General features: G+C 42.8%; 1 protein-coding gene across 1 annotated transcript in view; it reads right to left on the reverse strand.

Moving 5' to 3' along the window:
* Nucleotides 1-1133: 1133 nt before the first annotated feature.
* chata (choline O-acetyltransferase a) overlaps nt 1134-20996 on the reverse strand; it is a 57256-nt gene continuing 37393 nt past the window's right edge. Inside the window, exons 12-15 of the mRNA XM_069885450.1 lie at nt 19502-19643; nt 16597-16659; nt 3196-3333; nt 1134-1418 (exon numbers count right to left, since the gene is read on the reverse strand). Coding sequence (XP_069741551.1) covers nt 1146-1418; nt 3196-3333; nt 16597-16659; nt 19502-19643 — 616 coding nt within the window. The 3' untranslated portion in view covers nt 1134-1145. The remainder of the gene's footprint in view (nt 1419-3195; nt 3334-16596; nt 16660-19501; nt 19644-20996) is intronic.

Consider the following 20996-nt stretch of genomic DNA (forward strand, 5'->3'; position numbering starts at 1 on the left):
TTAAATTTCTATTATTTCCTTCATTTATCATTCCAGTTTAAAATGTTTTCTCTTTTGTTGACTCGTTAACAACAGAAACAAAAAGAAAACATGTTTGACGCCATAACCATGAAATAATCTTTAATGACATTTAATTGGGGATGAGGGAAATGAATTTACTCTTGGCACAGATTACAACAAACTGATTCCTAGTTTTTGTTCTTGGTCCAAAGCACTCATTCTAAATTCCAAGGCCGCATTAGAGGATAACTATTTGGCCAATGAATATAATCTTATCACCCAAAATTATTTACATTCAAATCATAAATAGATCATCAGAAAATATAACTTCCATCAGCTTCCTACATGAAATACATCATCACATTTAATGCTCCATAAAATACATAATTATTTTTCATGTTATATTTATTTTCAAAATAAGTATATTTCATTGCATAATTATATTTTTAATAGGAATAAATAGCTTGACTTTTGAGCAAAAATAATTTCATCTGATTGCCATTGGATATACAATGCACTGTTAACTTTCTACCACATTTAAAAACAAGACGATCAGTGCTGTTGTGAGAGGTACATTACAATAACTTGTACGAGAATACATCCAGTAAAGCTTAAATCAGGACATGTGACACATTTATGATGAAGGTCACAGCTTCCATCTACACCACATGTTTTAGCACAGCGAGTGTGTGACAAAGTAATAAAAAAGAAAATTGCACTGTTTTACATTCAATATGATTGAGATGCTTTGCTGTTCAGGATATAAAGCTGCCCTTTGCCTTTTTAAATTATGTAAACAAGGACATCACAACACAAGTTCATTCAACAAAACAAGTTCATTAAACAAAGTACAGCCTTTCGATGCAATGCATACATAACACATGGCACATATATCAACACCAAATATCGTGAAAATGTACTTGACAGGCCAATCTATCAAGGGGTAATGTGTAGAACATATTTCCCACATAACTCACACAGTATTATAGAGGACTATGGCTTTATAATGTTTTCAGTAATCACATCTGTGAGTTGGCATGCCACCAGATTACTTACAGTCTTTAAATAACTTAAATAATGCTATTCTTTGGCAAGGAGAAATGATCATTTGAACATTTCACTGTTCCACTCCATTTGCAAACTTTTTATTGGTGTGATTTTCTTCCATTTTGAACTTTGTGCGTTGCGCTACCCATAAAAGTTTGCTTGGCCTTTGGGTTCCATTTAATACACAGATCTTTCATCTCTTTAAAACTTTTCTCCACGGCTTTTGCAAACATGGTGGAGGAAGTTTCATTGCAATAATTGAAAGAGGAAATACAGAAGATGATTTGATCCAAATGTGGATTGTATGCAACTCCATAGCCATCAGGAACCACAGGACCATAAAACAAAAATCCATCCATCGTAGTTGGTATCTGTGGAGGAATTAAGATCAAAGATCAGATTTATTGTCAGGAGTACAGACATGACATCACATACAATCCTGATATTCCTTTTTCCTGCGGCCCAGGCAGAATTACCTCTTATTGGTAGTGAAAAAACTATACTCAAGAAGATGCGTTTACATGTAAACAAATAAAGAAATGTGAAAAAAATTGACTGTGCAATACAGAGAGAAAAATAAATCACTCAAATGCAGAAGTAAGAGTCCTTAAATGAGTCCCTGATTGAGTTTGTCGTTGAGGAGTCTGATGGTGGGGGGGGGGGGGGGGGGAGGGCAGCTGTTCCTGAACCTGGTGGTGCGAGTCTTGTGCCACCTAGACCTCTATACTGCTAGTAGCAGCGAGAACAGTGTGTGTGCTGGGTACTGTGGATCCTTGATGATGGCTGCTGCTCTCCGACAGCAACATCACCTATAGATATTCTCGATGGTCGGGAGGGTTTTGCCTGTGATGTCCTGGGCTGTGTCCACGAGGGCTTTCCCCTCAGTGGTGTCCCAATACTGGACTAAATAGACAGCGCTTAACTAAGTTCAAGATACGCACAGCACTTAAAGAGGCACTGGAGCGCACTGAATTCATGCTCACCTTCAAATATCAATAATGTCATAAAAACTAGAGAGAGTCCGGGGCAGAAGTGACTGTAGTCACGGTTAAGGAGAAAATGTTTGGGAGGCTGAAGAAGATGAAGGTGCATAAATCTTCTGGACCAGATAGATGACATGTCAAGATTCAGAAAGAGGGAGCTGAAGAGATTATTAACGCTTTTGTAGTGATCTTTCAGGAATTGCTAGATTCTGATTTGTTCCAGAGGACGGCAAATTGCCAATGTCACTCCACAATTAAAGGAAGGAAAGAGGTAAAAGACAGGCCAACTTCAGTGGTTGTAAAGATGCTAGAATTGGTTACAAGGTATGAGGTTTTGGAGTACTTGGAAGCACAAGATAAAATCGGCCATTCCACAAAGAACTCTAACCCAGTGGTTCTCAACCTTTTTCTTTCCACTCACATCCCACTTTAAGTAATCCCTCTACCATTGGTGCTCTGTGAGGGATTACTTAAGGTGGGACGTGAGTAGGAAGGGAAGGTTGAGAATCACTGCTCTAGACCCAATTGATACTGAAATATTTAGCTTGAGAAAAATTGTTTTTGGCCCATTTCCTTTGGAGTCATGAAACCGTGCACATAATGAGTCAATATGATACAATTAAAATAGTGATTTTCAAACTTTTTCTTTCCACCCACATACCATCTTAAGCAATTCCTTACTAATCACAGAGCAACTATGGCATAGAGAATACTTAAAGTGGTATGTGAGTGGAAAGACAAAGATTGAGAACCACTGCTCTAACAGATTTGTCAGGCTACATCTCCCCTGAAGGTAAGCCATGGAAACTGTCCTATTTTATTTTGAGCTTTCGTCCTCCAAAACCTCATCCCTAATAATGGTCTCTAGATTGCAGCACAGTCAGCGACTTCGGTTCGAATCCAATGCTTTCTGTGAGGAGTTCATATGTTATCCACGTGTCTGCATGGATTTAATCTGGGTGCTTTGGTGTTCTCCTGTGACCCAAAGATGTATGGGTTTAGTAGGTTAATTGGTCACATGAGTGTATTTGGATGGCTTGGGCTTGTGGGCCGGAAGAGCCTGTTACCGTGCTGTATTTCTAAATTAAGTAAAAATAAAGAAATAAATCGACACGCAATACTGCAAGTAACAGAAGCCCTTTACAATGGTGCAGAAGCACTAAACCTGGCTGGTGGACAGGATGAAATTATTACTCATCCGATACGTTTTATCAGTGAATAATTTAGGTAAATCCATTTGGAGCTCCTTTGCCATTTCCTGTAGTCCAAGTAAGTGATTGTCAATTGCCATCCCTGTAATACACTGGAAAACAGACCAAAAGGAAAAAATGATTACTTTTTATAAAGCATTATGAAATAACAAGTCAAGTTTATTTTCATCTGATTGTACAAGTATAACCTGATGGTACAGCGTTCTCCGATCCTCGGTACAAAATATGCAGACACACAACCAGACAAACAATACAAAAGCATTTTATCTATAAAATTAAATAAATATTGTTTTGAACAAATGAGAGTCTCAGATGTGAGCATGAACTCAGTGAGCTCTTAGTGTGAGCAGTTCCTTTGGTCGTGTAGCATTCTCACTCCCCGTGGGAAGAATCTGTTTCTCAGCCTGGTGGTGCTGGCTCTGATCCTCCTGTACCTCTTCCCCGACGGGAGCAGCTGAAAGATGCTGTGTGCGGAGTGTAAGTGGTCCTCAATGATTTTGCATGCCCTCTTCAGACAACAATAAAAGGGCCTGGAAAATAGGCCACCAAAGTATCCAAAATGCCCAGGAAAATTGGAGCACACATTAATTGAAAGTACAGTATGCATCGTGTTCAGTAAAGTCAAACTAGTGGTGCTCTTTATCAAGGTGAAGCGGATTATTAGTCCCTTCAGTAAACCAAGTGAGCAAACGGACACCTACTTGAAGTCTACAGTTCAAGTGGCTAACTCTGCGGTAATAAACCAATCATCTAGCCCAGTCATTCTCAACTGTTTTTTTGGCTATTGTAAGGTAAAACATCATGAGATGGGAATGTGTAAGGAGTTACCCTGTACAGGGCTGTAACAAGATGTGAATGCATCCTTGTACTTACAAGATAAGAGAGACATTGATGGATTGAGAGGCAGGAAGCTAGCAGGGAAAGGATAGCAACAGTTTTAGTCATTGGACAAGTAATGATATGATGATGTTCTAAGCACGTATCCAAGGGTATAAAAAATCACCATTTTGCTGATAACGGCAGAATGCATTCTCCGACTAACATTGTTAGTTGCAAGTGTTACAATCCGGTAATAAAGAACAAAGAACCCTGATTTCGACTCAGTCTGGTGTTTGTCTCACTCATTCATGAACAAAGCAGACCTAACAATTTGGTGACCTCGACGTGATGGGTGAGTGAACACTGGACGACGGTTTCTGTTTTTTCTGACAATCATCTCAGCCGGCTGATAAAAAGGTCCAGAGAAGCCTGTTTTAACAAAATTCTCTTTTTTTTTAAAATCTTTATGATTGTCAGTAAGAACTGGAGATCGGACAAATTAGACGACCACAATTGAAGGTCGCATGCCAGGATTGTAACACGTAAGTGATTACAGACAAGATAAAAGTCCTTAAGGTGTTTGAATGACATTTATTAAGTGCTTCGCAAGAAACTACTAGAGTTTAAAAGTCTTTATTGTGTCGTTGCAAAGTCCAATAGAGTGAGAAGGTGGTCTATAAACAATTGAGGACCTGAGTTTTCTGCCCTAAACTGGTTATTAAGAGGAGAAATCTCCCACGTGAAGGTTGGGCTTTGAAAGAAAACAAAGGTTCAGGCTTATTGGCCTCAATTGTATCTGAGAGACTGACTTATAAATGTCCGGTAGGTATGATAATGTCTGTACACTTGAGAAGTTAAGAATTTATTTCCCCAATTCGCCGTGGTGGAATACCACAGCAGACACTAGAGACCTTGAGACAACAAAAAAAGTACTCAGGGACGCCTGCCTGGTGAACAAGAACGACGACAGAAGGCTGCGACAGCTGTGTCCGGATCAGGTAGGAGATATTAATGAAAAAGTTGACAAACTCCTAAGAGACACCCGGTTTATTCGAAATACTTTTGATAAGTTAAATGAGGTTATTCCCAACATCACCAAGGAGATAAAGTTACGTAAATTCATAGATTGGTACAGGGAAACAGGACAAAAGTATAGCCCAAATATTTGGTTTTCTAGTTGTAATTTAACTTTCAGACCCCTTTGGGAAAACAGAGAGTGGAAAACGAGCAATCAGAGTATACAGGACAGTCTGAAGTCAATTGGAGGACAAGACTTAGAGACTGTTCCTTTAAAAGATATTAGTCATCCAGCTTGCAAGGAGACATTTTTAAAAGCAATTTTCGTTGACATAGATCCCCTAAACGGACAAAAACCTAAATTAAAACAGGCATTAGAAAGCGGTCCCGCAGCTATGGCTGTACAGTTGCCTGCTAAGACTTTTGACCAAGTTATTAAGGAAATTAATCAGGAATTAGAGGAGCGAAATACCAGTAATGCGGCATTGGAAAAACAAAAAATGCTCCGAAAATGTGTAGACCGCTGGAGGAAGAGGGGTTGGTTACCCAGGGGCACTGAGATGTTCCTGACAGGTGAGGGAAACAAAATTTTAAAACGTAGAGGCTTAGATAAGCTGGAAGAAACAAAACACAGAAGGGAAAGGAAAAGTGCCTGTTTCCAGTTTCCAGCCACGAAGTGTCCGGGTTTGCACTGGGAATTTTGGGAAGCACTTAGAGAAACATTTCCTACACCCTATAATTTGGATGCCTTGGTAACCCTTCAACTAAAGGAAGGAGAGACTGCACACGAGTATTTCACTCGAGCATGGGACTTATGGGAAACAGGGACTGGAGAAAGACCCGACCACAGCCCCTTAGGAAGGGCTCACTTTCGTAATGGGATAATAAACGGACTACCTGCTACGGTTCAAGCAAAATTAAGGGACATTGTGGGATTAGAGACAATGTCAGAGGATTTGTGGAAAAGACACCTGACACATGCAATCAAACGACATCGTCAATCAGAGCATGCTAAGTCAGAAAGTGCGTCCCAGAAGGAGGTGGAGAAAACAACCGATAAATTGGTGAGAGCCATAGAACATATAGGGGTTAAATTAGCGGCCCAACAGATAGTCCCACAGGTCATGGGGCCAGTGATAAATCCGGGACCCCAAGTAAGAAATGGTTGGGAAAGACAGCTAGGTACAATGTATAGAGGGGAACATGCAGTATGCTGGTACTGCCAAAATCCTGGACACTACCAGCGGAACTGTCCGGAGGCTGGGAGAGCAAGGGGAAAAAGATTACCCTCTATTAGAGGCTATCGGGGAAGAGGAGGAAACTTAAGAGGACAAGCAAGGGGTAGGGGTGGACACATTGATGGGCCCCAGAGAATCGGGGGGTGGCAGAGTGATCAACAATTCCAGGCACCTCAGTGTAATGACTATATTGAGGAAGGTGCTGAATTTGATTATTGAAGGTGCCCTGGAGAATCAAAAATCACGCCTCCCTGGGAGCCACCAAAAATTTGGGGGACGGTAAATGGAGAAAAAATTGAATTTATGGTTGACACAGGGGCAGCAGTTACGACAGTGATTAAAAAACCCCCAGGGAGCACATTTTCGGGCAAAACATTATCTACAATAGGATTCTCCGGGATAAGGGAAACACAGCCCTATACAGATAACATCGACATGACATTTGGACGACAAAGGGTTAAAACGCCTGTCCTGGTTGTGCCAAGTTGCCCCATTAATTTATTAGCAAGGGACATTCTTACCAAACTAGGAATAACCATACAATGTTCTGAGAAGGGCCTTCGGTTAACATACCCAGGGGATACAATAAGAAGGGGAGGACAGTTTATAGTAATGACCCCATCTAACGCTTCAGAAGACTCTGTGGAGGTTAGTATTTTCTGGAGTCGGCTACTGTATGATGAACCAGGCCCAGGGCTGATTAAACAGTTTTTTGAGTGGAGGGCCAGTATTCCTCGGTATGGGGATTACCATTATCCACTAGATCCTATGCATGTTACATTAAACTACACCATCCACCCGGACCAGGAATATGAGGAGAGGTGGGACTCTCTAAAAGAAGGGAAGACAGAAACGATACATTGTCCATTTATCTTTGTAGGTAAGGAGGGAATAGCTGCTATGGTTGTCATGACAGAAGAACAAATGGAGTGGTTCTGCTTAGGAGTAGAAAGTGTGCCTCATGTGACCTTGGGTATTGACAAAGATCATCACGCTCGACAGCTGGGTCCGATGGTAAAGGAAGCGATAGGGTGTGAATACAGGCAGACAGAAATCCCGGGATATTCCACCTCGGAGGGAGGAAAATTTGTCAGACTGAATATTGAAGCATGGGACCAGGTAGTGAATGAGAAAGTAGAAAGAGACCGAGCCATAGAAGGAGAAAATATTGATCACAGAGACTCAGACAAATATCTTTCTAATCTGAGTCCACATATATGGACAACGGGGCCCTATGATGTGGGAGTAATAAAAGGAGAGGTATTTCTAGAATTGGCCAACCCCGGGCAGAAACCAATATGGAGAAAACAATACCGCTTGTCGCCCAGTCAGGAGGAGGGTATTAAAGGAACGATAGAAGGGTTAATGGAGTCAGGGGTTTTAAGGGCGGCACCTGACAGTATGTGGAACACGCCCATCATGCCTGTTCCCAAACCGGGTAGAAAAGACTGGAGGATGGTACACGACCTCCGGGAGATTAACTTGGCTACCAAAACCATCGGGAGACCAGTCCCAGACCCATGTGTAGCACTTAGGGCTCTGAGTCCGGAGCACGAATACTATACTGTCATTGATCTGGCAAACGCATTCTTCTGCTTGAAATTAGCTGAGGAATGCCAAGACTGGTTCACTTTCACTTACCAAGCACATCGGTACACATACACTAGATTACCTCAGGGTTATAAGGACAGTCCAGGACTGTTCAATCAGGCCCTTAGCGAAATCCTAATGAAATTAAAGCTCCCGGAAGATGTTACACTGATTCAGTATGTAGACGACCTACTATTAGCAGGGAAAACGCCACATGAGTGCCTGACAGGGACAGCAGTTTTACTCAAGGGGTTAGGCGAGGCTGGATTTAAAGTAAAAAGGTCGAAATGTCAGATCGGAAGGAGGGTGGTAACTTTCCTAGGAAGACTCGTGGGTAAAAACGGTACGGCCATGTCTGAGGCACATAGAGAAATGATACTAGGGTATCGAAAACCTACTACAGTACAAGACATGCTGGCATTCTTGGGGTTTTGCGGGTATAGTCGAACATATGTCCCAGGATATGTGAGTCTGACCCAAAGTCTGAGGGAAATGGTCACAGAGATAGGTCACCGGAGGCTTAAAGAACCAGTCAGGTGGAACGTAGAACGTGAAGCGGTTTTTCTGCGTGTCAAACAAGAACTGGGAAGAACGATCAGCCTGGCTAATCCAGATTACAGTAAAGAATTCTACTTGGACGTGGCTGAAACTGAGAGCATTGTTAGCTCAGTACTGTATCAGAGAGATAGAGGAAGAAGGAAAGTACTAAGTTACTATAGTTGCAGACTGGATAATGTAGAGAGAGGAAAAGCCCCATGTCTCCGTTACCTCGCAGCAGTAGCTAGAACGATACAAAAAACCGCGCATATTGTTCTCTGTCATCCCCTAGTTGTTAATACAGACCACAGTGTCTCAGCCCTTTTAATGTCTAATGCTTTCAGCTTTTCGGCCAACAGATCCATTAAGATGGAGGACGCCCTTAAGGGTCCTCACATCACCTTCAGGTCACCCAGGGACAACTATTCCAACATGGCTAGAGGATTGAACTCGGGGTTTATGGAGACGCATGACTATGTAGCAAGAGTCAAGGTAGATTCCAAGCTGAGGGAAAAGCTATTTGAGGAACCCATGGAGGAGGTGGACTGGGAGTTATTTACAGATGGAAGTTGCCATAAAAATTCTGAGGGTAATGTGGCGGGTTATGCAGTGGTAGGATGGGAGGATGAGGCACCCTATCTAGTAGAGTCCTCTATCATTCCCCAACCGGCATCAGCTCAGTTAGCAGAAGTGATAGGGCTCATACGAGGATTGGAGCTTAGCGAAGGTAAAACAGTTAATATTTATACTGACTCTGCATATGCTTGGAGTGCAGTACATATTGAAGCACCAGGCTGGCTAAGAAGGGATTTTCGGACTGCTGCCGGACAAAACGTCCGTCATGATCTGGTTTTACGGAGACTGGTCAGGGCGGTCATGCTTCCCCGGGCTCTGAGCCTAATTAAGGTGGCGGGCCATTCCCCAGATAACACAAAGGAAGGGAAGGGAAACACGGCGGCTGACAGGGCAGCCAAACAGGTTACTGGTTATCATGAACATATACAGGGGATGATTTTGAGGTCCCATAACAAAAAAAATGAATCTGAAACTAAGGAGACTTGTAGCAGATTGAATGACTACACAGATGAGAAGGGAGAGGGACCCCCACCGAATATTGAGCACCTAATAGAAATACAGGAAAAAGCTAGCCCAAGTGAGAAAGAGGAATGGATGAAACGCGGTGCCACTCGACAGGAGATCAGCTATGAAAATCAGACAGTACATGTTTGGCGCTCCCCTATAGGTACGATAGTTGCCCCTCGTCAATTACTCCCACTATTATTTGAAGAAGCTCATGGGCCGACTCACATTAGCGCCACCAAAACTTATAATACGCTTAAACAACATTGGTGGAATCCCCACTTACGCGAGCACATTGACAACTTTAGAGCTGAATGTACTATCTGCAACGGGCATAACCAAAGGATCACCTTACCCCACCCGCTTTTACGATTTCCAGTACCGACAGCCCCGTGGAAAGAGATCTATATTGACTATACAGATATGGGTACTGACCTTAGGACAAAGGAGGGTTACCGATATCTTTTAGTGGCAGTAGATAGGTTCTCACGATGGGTGGAGGCTATTCCAACAAAGAAAGAAGATGCGGATAGTGTAATAGGCTGGCTAACGCGAGAGTTAATACCCCGCTATGGAGTCCCCAGCAGGATATGCTCTGATAATGGGTCTCATTTTAAGAATGAGCTGATCCGACAGGTTGAAGAATACCTAGGGATCAAACACCGTTTTGGTAATGTCTATAGGCCTGAGAGCCAGGGGTTAGTAGAAAGGGCAAACAGAACGATAAAATCTAAATTAGGGAAAGTTTTAGGGGGGACCAGGTTGAATTGGGTTGAGGCATTGCCATTAGTACTGATGTCTATGCGACAAGAGAAGGCCAAAGATACCTTCCTGTCACCGCATGAGATTCTAATGGGTCGACCCATGCCCGGTCCAAAGACTGATCCAGCATGGGTTAAGTTGTGGGAAGAAAGGGAAGTGGAACTAGATCATTATATGCAGATGCTGGGTAATATGGTTGCTTTAGTTTCACAACAGGTGGCGAATGCTAGTAAGGAGAACCCGGACACCGAAGGAGTTCCAGTAAAGGAGGGAGACCTGGTGTATATCCGTAAACCAGGTAAAGTACATTGGACTGAATTTAGGTGGTCTGGACCATACACTGTTACTTCCGTAACAGATAGGTCGGTAAGAATTGACAAACCAGGGGATCATAATTGGCATCATTTTGCCTACTGTTCCAAGGCAAAACAGCACGTAGCCAGCCTTGATAGAATTGATGAGACTCATGCAGACGATACCGGGGGCCCTATGGGCAGTACTACTAATGGGATGCCAGATAAGTCAGCAGAATAGCTCGGATTCCTGCGGGGCCAAAGTTATTCTGAAGATAGATAAAGACAAGGATAGCACCTTCCAGTTCAATCTATGCTGCACTTCTATCTCTAATAACACAGGGCAGATGGGTCACTCACTAAGGGGCTGACAAAACTTAAGGCATTGGCGAAGGAATTAAAAGCCCAGTCTGGAGTCTCCAATCCTGTTTTATCCTGGTTACAGGGAGTGTTTGGGAGATGGAGCACATTGTTAGGACAACTTTTGCTGGGTTTGTTCATTTCTGTATCAATTTTTATCACTTGTGGCTGTTGTTGTATTCCATGCATTCGAACGCTGGTCACGAGGACCATAGAGAGAGCCTTTGCTGACCGTGATGAACTGCCTCCGAAATATCAAGCTGTGCAGGCTGTGGAGCAAGACTATCTCACATTACAGGAGGCGGAGAAAGTTGCTGAGATCGATCTGGAGTCTGAAGGGGAATGTGATGGGAAGGAGGGATTGTGAATTAGATTGTTACACATATAATTTTAACCTTGCTTGTAACCTAAATATTATAACCTTGATTGTAGAACAAATATTATAACATTGATTGTAACACAAACATTATTAATCAGATTGTAGACCATATGTTAACTTGGGAATTTACTAATGTACGGGGGGTTAGCTAGTTTTTTGCTTGGGGGCAAATGGGATGAAACTTGTAAACGGGCAATGGGATCGGGGTGACGGATGGGGGGTATACGCAAAGGAGGGTTGGGGGGAGCCCTCGCCCACCAGCCGAACAACCCCGTGAACAGAACCCGTATAGAGCTTGGCAATAGTAGGCGAACTAATGTAACGTGGTGGTAGCGTAGTCAGGGCAAGATTGTCCTCTAAAGAGGACAAAGGAGGGATTGTAAGGTAAAAACATCATGAGATGGGACCGGAGAAGGAGTCACCCAGTACTAAGGAGTAACAGAATGCAGATGTGACCTTGTACACTCAAGATAAGCTTTGCACTAACAAGAATGATGAGCAGCAGACTAACAGAGAAGGGTAGCAACAGTTTATTCATTGGACAATGTCATGGTATGATAATTTACTAAGTACGTATCCTGAGGTATAAAAAAACACCACTTGCTGATAACGGCAGAATGCCGGCCTGGAAGTCAGCCTGAAGAAAACTGAGGTCCTCCATCAGCCAGCTCCCCACCATGACTACCAGCCCCCCCACATCTCCATCGGGCACACAAAACTCAAAACGGTCAACCAGTTTACCTATCTCGGCTGCACCATTTCATCAGATGCAAGGATCGACAATGAGATAGACAACAGACTCGCCAAGGCAAATAGCGCCTTTGGAAGACTACACAAAAGAGTCTGGAAAAACAACCAACTGAAAAACCTCACAAAGATAAGCGTATACAGAGCCGTTGTCATACCCACACTCCTGTTCGGCTCCGAATCATGGGTCCTCTACCGGCACCACCTACGGCTCCTAGAACGCTTCCACCAGCGTTGTCTCCGCTCCATCCTCAACATCCATTGGAGCGCTCACACCCCTAACGTCGAGGTACTCGAGATGGCAGAGGTCGACAGCATCGAGTCCACGCTGCTGAAGATCCAGCTGCGCTGGATGGGTCACGTCTCCAGAATGGAGGACCATCGCCTTCCCAAGATCGTATTATATGGCGAGCTCTCCACTGGCCACCGTGACAGAGGTGCACCAAAGAAAAGGTACAAGGACTGCCTAAAGAAATCTCTTGGTGCCTGCCACATTGACCACCGCCAGTGGGCTGATAACGCCTCAAACCGTGCATCTTGGCGCCTCACAGTTTGGCGGGCAGCAGCCTCCTTTGAAGAAGACCGCAGAGCCTACCTCACTGACAAAAGGCAAAGGAGGAAAAACCCAACACCCAACCCCAACCAACCAATTTTCCCTTGCAACCGCTGCAATCGTGTCTGCCTGTCCCGCATCGGACTGGTCAGCCACAAACGAGCCTGCAGCTGACGTGGACTTTTTACCCCCTCCATAAATCTTCGTCCGCGAAGCCAAGCCAAAGAAGAAGACACATTCCCATCTCATGATGTTTTACCTTACACTATGGTCCCCTTAGGACACTCCTCAAAGTTCATGGTGAAGCAGACAAGTTTAGTTGGTTTCTTCCGTATTTCTCTCCTACCGACTACACAAAAAAAACCTTTATGTTTCGTGAGGTGAAAGGAAAACAAGGCTTTAAATGTGCTGTGGGCCACAGGGCCCCTGTTGAGACTGGCTGAAAGCCTGCCTGCAATAATAGCAGGAGCACTTTCCTCTTTTAAGTGGGGAGCTGAGGAGTGCAGAGCAATTCTATTGAGAGTGTCTGTTTCGTTCCTTTATTCTTATTGAATGGATGAGGTGCTGTAAGGAAATCCCAGTGGCATTCCTCAAAGCTATGAGGTAGCACTAGGAAGAGACATAATTGGGCATCTATTTTTCGGTCTCATCAGTGAGACATCTGGCCTCCCATTCATTGCTCTACCTTCCCCTAGATACTTCCGCAAAAAACATGTATTATAACTTGTCGTAGTGTAGATTGTGAAGGGTCATGTGACCTCTCCGTCTGGAAGCTAGTAGGAAGTTGCATCACCTGCCAATCAATATTGGACTCATTCCATCCATTAGTGCACACTAGACCAGGGTCCCTTTAATCACCTAGTGATTACCCGGCCAGACCCTTCAGTTTACTATACTATAAAGTCTCTCTCTTTGGTCTTCGGTCTTGAGTTGAACCTTGCTCCACTCCAGATCATGAACTGTGGATGACGCTGGAGGAGTCGTTGGTAAATTTAAATGTAGCCATACAGAATGATAACAGGCCATTTCAGCCCGTGAGTCCAATTACACCCAATTAACCTACAACCCCCAGTACATTTCAAACACAGGGAGGAAAACAGAGCCCATGGGGGAAACCCAGGCATACACGAGGAGAACGTATCAACTCCTTACAGACAGCAAGGGGTTTGAACCCCAGTCCCAGTTGCTAGCACTGTAACAGCATTGCACTAACCTCTACGTTAACCATGCCACCCTGTGCACGATATAGGGTTTGGGGCTATTAGAAAGCATTGGAGCTGTGCCCATGTTAGACAAGGAACAGCAAGTAGCGTATTGTAATCTTTGGTTGTTATAAGTCTACGCAGTTGATTGCATTGGTAGTGTTAAGTCCAATGTGACTGGTTTGTACTCTGTTTGTATGACTGTAAGCAGTTGCTAGCATTGGTAGCGTTAAGTCCGATGTGGCTGATCATACTGTGTTGTGTGATTGAGATCACTAGTGTGTTGCGATCCCCACAAAGCCTGATTCCAAAAAGAGCTGTGAGTAAGTTTGGCTGTAAATCTGAGTCCCACACTTTAGCTAAAGTTTCAAAAACACCTTGCCAAAAAATTATCTAACTTTGTTCAGGACCAAAACATATGAGTCAAAATGGCCTCTCCTATCACAAATGGGACATATCAGGAAAAATACAGGCCAATCTGTCCTTAGACAACCTTGAACTGAATCAAAGAGTGACAGTTAAGTCAAAAGAATTCTTTTCCATAAATTATCAGAAAGTAGCTGCTCAAATTCAGTCCCGAAGCACCTTTAATTTTATCATTGGATATGGGACGTAGCTGTTAGAAATATTAGTGCTCAATCATTGCCCTTTGAACCCATGGAACTTTTCCCTTCTCTCACACTTGTACACTGAAACATGTTTGGGGTTTTTTCCAACACAGAGCCAATAAAAGCAGACTTATAAACTGATGATAACATCAATACTGCAAAAAAAAAGATGAATGCTAACAATTTATTTGAATGCCTTCTCTCTGGTTATAGAGTTTGGAAACAACAGAGTGTTTTGACAAGGAGTAAACCAAATGCAAAATTCTTCAAATTCGTTATCTGGCGTGGAGTCAGAATGAAAGACACATTTCAAAGATGTTATGTCTAAATATTTCGAATACACTTTCATAATGGATAATTATTTTAAATGTTAATCCTGCTTCTCCCTCCACAGATACAGACTATGTGATAAAATGATGGGTTAGCATAGCAGTTCGCACAACGCTCTGGGATTCGTATCCTGCACTGCCTGTAATGAGTTTGTACATTCTCCATGTGTCTGCATGGGTTTTCCCCGAGGGCTCCGGTTTTCTCCCACTGTTCAAAACATACCAGGGATGTAGATTAATGGGGTGTAAATTGGGCGGCATGGACTCATGGGCCAAAATGGCCTGTTACCATGCTGTTAAAAAAAAAATCTTTGTCTGCTTTGGTAAAAGCTACATCAGTAATTAAAAAGGCAAAAAAAATCCATTTGCCTTAAACAAGAAAATCTGCAGATGCTGGGGTTTAATGCAATCCCCCCCAAATGCTGGAGAAACCCAACAGGTCATCCAGAGAAGGTAAAAGGTTTTGGGCCTGAGCCCTTCTGGAGTGTTGAAAATCAGGCAGGTGGGGCAAGGGGGTAGGGAATGAGGAGGAGAAGGGAGTGGGGCACAAGCTAACAGGTAATAGGCAGATACTGGTAGGAGGTAGAAACTAAGAAGTGATGAGGGAGAGAGCAGAGGCTGTGAAAGACTAAGTTTAATGAATATGCTTAACAAAGGATGAATGAGTTGGGTGAGAATACAGTGGCTTTGTAACATAGGTGGGAATGTGACTGCTTTCTATCATGACCTTCCCTGTGCTGTAGTGAGATAGCAACTAACACCACAAAGTATGTAGTAAGACTAAATAAAAGAGTAAGTAAGGGCATCCTGTTTTTCCAAGCTTGTCTGCAGACACCACAAGGGAACATGTTGTAAAAACGGGAATAGCCAGCTGTGTGAAGGTATATAAAAATGGGATGAATACTCTATATGCTTTGAGTGGGGCTCAGTGTAGAGAATGAGTTACTGAACTCTTTCTTATGTACCCCTCACTCCCATTAGCATGAACAAGGGTGAATAAAGGAAACCGTTGTACATTTAATTGGTTCTGCTATTTATTTTATTATCATGCAGGGTGACCCACAAGCTAAGGATAGCTCTGCGATAGGCGTGTGGATGGGAAGGGGTTGGAGGAAGGGAGACAGGTGGATGGAAGAGGAAGACTGGGGTAGGGGTTAACAGAGGTGATCTTTGTCTATTCACAGGGTCTGATTTACTTTCAGTCATCATAAGCTCCCTTGTGCTGTACAGAGTTGTTATTGTTATTGCTGAGGAGTCATTTATCTATGTGTGCGCTTTCTTTCATGGTGCTGTCATTGGTAAGTAACGTAAATGATCTGAAGGCTTTCCAAAGGGGTACTTGTGATTGTGTTGACATGTTTTATATGGATCTTGCAAAATTTCCATCCTCTGGAATGAAGTCAAACTTGTCACCAATTATACTTTCAGCTGGTAACAATTTGTAACCATGACTATCAGAGATTTGAGTTATTACTGATGAAAAAAATACATTTTCTGTTCCAAAGTTACGTGTGCCTTAAAATCGATTCATCGTTGAATATAAAACTGTTGAGCCTTTCGCATTGAAACATGGACACAGAAATGAGTCCAACTGTTGTGATATTATTATAAAATATGGATTTTTTTTCCTTGCCTTTAGATCATAAATAACACACTTTGCTTGTCTGTAGAAGACTGATACGAAAAATTAAAAACTGGATAATTTATTGAACATCTCCTGAAAGTACTTTATCGCTTCACTGTTAATATATCTAATTAATTAATTTGACCACGAAAGGCATAATCAATAAAACTTTTAATTTGTTAATGCAGCATTTGAAGCTGATGTTATTTCCACTTACTCGAACAGTATAATCGACCTGTGCATTGATTGCAGTCCAGAGGAGCTCCATCTTCTTTGAGTCCTGAACATAAAGAAAGAATCCTACATCAGATTGTTCTGTGCAATTCAAAGCCGTCATCTACCCACCTCCACCTATTTAAATAGCACTCAACATCAGGATGTTCATGCTTGACATTTGTTCATTTGCATTGGGTTATTCATCATTTTTGCATAAGCATGCATACATCATATCTTTCACATCCTCCCACAGATTCCTGAAACAAGGAGGAGAATTCAGTAAAAACATAATTAATTCAATGGATGTGAAGTAAGTTCAATGTTTGAAGTACAGGTACTCCCTGACGTATGACCGTAATTGGGACCAAAGAATTGGTCATATCTCAAAATGGATGTTAGTCAGAATTTTGCCCGCGCTCGTGGAGTACTGAAGTCTTAAAGCAAACTTTTAAATCAAATATTGTATTTGACAAACTATAACAGGGATCCACGGCATGTTAGAGTCAAAATGAACGCACTTACTTTGTTAGTCAGCATCCCGGGGACCACAGGCTGGGCACGGCCATCTTGATTCCTGTGTGCATATGCAGGTCTTCGGTTGGTGCGTGCGCAAGTGTTAAGCGCCCTGACGATATTGAATTCACACTTAACTCTCGCGCATGCATCAACTGAACTCCAATACACGAACCCATTGTGCACATGCACAGGAATCAAGATGGCTGCGCCCAGCCTTTAGATCGCAGCGCACCAACTAACAAAGTAAGTACGCACATTTTGGCTCAAACATGCCCTGTATCCCTGTTATAGTTTGTCAAATACAACATAAACAAAGTAAATTTTATATTTTTTCTTGTGCATATACTTCTTAAAAATTCGGTCATTATGTGCGGATGGACATAAGTGGCATAGGGCGCAAAATGGGAGTACCTGTACTTAATACAGTTCTGGTCACCCCATTAGAGGAAGGATGTAGAGGTTTTGGAGACACAGAAGAGGCTCACCAGGATGTGGCCTAGTTTGGAGTGTAACAGCTGAGAGGAGAGGTTGGAAAAACTTGACTTGCTTCCTCTTGAGGCAGAGATAGGGTACATGGTCTTTCTTTCTGGATAGAAATGTCAAGTACTAGAGGCAAGAGGGAGAAAGTTTGAAGGAGATTTGCAAGGTGAGTGTTTTTTTACCACTGTACCATTGAGAGCACACTTACCTATGGCATCTCACGGTGGTATGGCAATTGTTTCGTATTGAATCGTAAAGCACGTCAGCGGGTGGTGAAAACTGCCCATCGGATTATCGGTATCCAATTGCCCACCATGGAAAACATCTGTCTGGAACGCTGTCTGGACAGGGTGAAGAGTATCATCAAGGATCCATCTCACCCTGACTATGGACTTTTTACTTTTCTCCCATCCGGTGGGGTCGAACGAGGCCTTCGCTCTCGAACCAGCAGATGTTTTCTCCCCCGAGGCTGTGACCCTGCTGAACCTTAAATGACAGCGTGGAGTTGTCCAGCACTCACATTGTACTGTCAGTACTTTTATAATTGTTTGCTTGCTGAATGTGCTTGTTTTTATCTGCACGTAGTTATTTGCATAGAGCACGATTTTTTAACTTCTGGTTGGATGATAATTGGATTTCATTGGCTTTGCATTTTACTTGGCTCAAGGACAATAAAGTTGAATCTAATCTAACTACACAGAGAATGGTAGATACCTGGGACATGCTCTCAGGGGAGGTGGTAGAAAGAGATACAACTTAAGAGGCATATAAGCAGGCACATGAACAGACAGGACATCGAGGGACGTGGACTGTGTGAAGACAGGTGGGATTCGTTTAATTAAATTTCATGGTCAGTGCAGACATGCTGAGCAGAAGGTCCTGTTCCAGCCCTGTACTCTTCCATGTTCCACTTCTTGCCATCCCTAATTGCCCTCCTCAATGCAGAGGAGAGACTCAACCAAATTGCAATGGGTCAAACATCACAGAAAAAATGGCAAATTCCTTTTTCTGATAAATGTTAATGAGTAAGATTTCAATATACTTTTTTTTAAAAACAAGCATATCTACCTCAGCTACTGTGATGTCATCTGAATTTGTGACCCAGACTAACAGCCATTAATAATTCACTGATTTAACCCCTACAACATGTTTTGGGTACTTCAAGATATGCACGGTGTCTGATCACAACTGTGTCTGGAAGAAGGAATAAATAAATTTTAAATTTAAATTTAGACATACAGTACAGAAACAGGACATTTTGGCCTAAAAGTCCATGCCGCCCGATTTACATCCAATTAACCTTTGACCCCAGTACATTTAAAATGGTGGGATGAAACTGGAGCCCCCTCCCCCCAGGGAAAGCCCACACAGGCTCGGGAAGAATGTACGAACTTCTTACAGACAGCGCGGGATTTGAGCCCTGGTCCCGATTGCTGGCACCATAAAGGCATTGCTCTAACTGCCTCGGCAGCCATGCTGCCCCTATCAACATATTTACGATATTAAAAAGTTGAAGGGTGTATCCATAAATGGCAATCAGTCCATGGTAGAGAGAAAACAATCTAAGAACAGAAATTGTGATGGTGCATGTGTAGGAAAATATACTTATGTAGTGATGCACAAAAATGAAGACGGTTTCGACTGTGTTGTTATGGTGGATGATATTAGTGTTGGAGAGCTTAATGCAAGCATATTAAATGTTCTCTTATCTTTGCAGAGCTGTTTGAACTGTCATTGTCAAAACAGCAGTTCGTGAAAATACAGACAAACCTGGTAAAGCTACACAGACAGATTTACCTATGGTGGTAAATGAGGGATATGGGCAAGGTAGCAGGGGGAGAGAGAGAGAGAAGTCATTGTATACTGTAGAGAAACAAGTCTGAACAAGAGAATGAGGAAAAAGGACCCACTGAGATCGATGTTCTTCCATCTATCATTGCTCTTGCAAAGTCAAGTGTCTCTTTTGTTGCGGATCGGATAGTATCAACTCTTCCTTCCTGGAAGCAACGCACGGAAGCACTTTCGTATGTGTGGACAAGTCTTCCATGACATCTGGAATAGGAAGAAGTACTTTAGTAATTCTGTTTTTTTTGTAAAAATAAATGAATGTCCCAATGGAAAAAAATATTGAAACGTCTGTGATAAGCAAAATGATTTTGAAAAGAAACAGATGGTCATTGGAGATAGGACAGGGACAAAGTCAACAGAGGCTGGAAAGGGAAGGAATCATCCTCCAAGAGGGGGGGGGGGGAGAAAAATAAAACAGACAGAACAAAGGCTTGTCAGATATTTAGCATCAATTTTGCGCACGTCTTCATTCGTGATTTAATGAAGGGAGCCTTGAAGCCTGCAAATATATTATTAAAGCATAAATTTAATGGCTTGCAGTCAAGTATCATGAGAGACGAAGGATTTGGAGAAAAACTGAGTGTGTTCAACATTGGGCAAGTGTTAGAATCACACAGGGCACATTTTCCAATTCTATATGGTAGCTTACAAATGCTCCACTGCTCTCGTTATGCTTGTTCTTTCAAGAAGAACGACTTTATGTGGGTTTAACACTTTACTGACTTTATTTTCCTTGAGCTGCTTCAACAGACATTGCTTGTATTCTACTTCCGAATTCCACCCAACCACATACATTGCATGCTGGGGAATGTAGTTCTTATTTACACGCAAAATAACAGTTGGGACTATTGCTTTCACTTCTGGTCTAGTGGCAAACATATTGTATTAATATGCAAAGAACATTTAGCAAACTCTGCTGTTGGGCCAGATCCTACAGCTCCTTATGCCACCGCGGCACCCTCCAATGACAGATTGCTTCGGATTTGAGTGCAAGGCAGGCAGGTGCAGACCATCCAGGAAGAGTGAGAGAAATATTTGCAAAACAACATCCTTGCACCCTTCACAACCCCAACAGGTCCAAGCTTATGGTCAAACCCTGAGTTGGGGAAAACTGGAGAAACACAAGAATTGCAGAGGCCGAACTCTTGAATGAACAAAAGGAGCTGTGGCTCAGTGGCTCGGGCAACAACCTCGGAGAGAAATGGTCAGCCAATGTTTCTGGTTGAGTCCCCTTATGCAGACCACTGCATTACTACTGACCAGGCCGTGCGTTACAGTAAACCAGGGAGCCCACGTTAAGAATTAAATACTGCAGCTTTGCTCATGATCTGAAAGTTGACCTGTCAATCTGAATGTTTGTCCTGCCGCTGGGGCCGTTCGTGCAGTCCCCTTCTTCCTCTCACATTGACCTTCCCTTCTACTTCCATTCCTTATTCTTCCCACTCTCTTCTTTCCATGCTCCTCCCATTTCTTCCTCCCAATCCATGCCAGCACTCAAGACAAAATGAGTGTGCTGGGCTCTTCATTTAGAATATAATTGAGGTGGGGCATTCAGTA

The sequence above is a fragment of the Narcine bancroftii genome, chromosome 6 (assembly GCF_036971445.1).
Source record: "Narcine bancroftii isolate sNarBan1 chromosome 6, sNarBan1.hap1, whole genome shotgun sequence".
NCBI lineage: Eukaryota > Metazoa > Chordata > Chondrichthyes > Torpediniformes > Narcinidae > Narcine > Narcine bancroftii.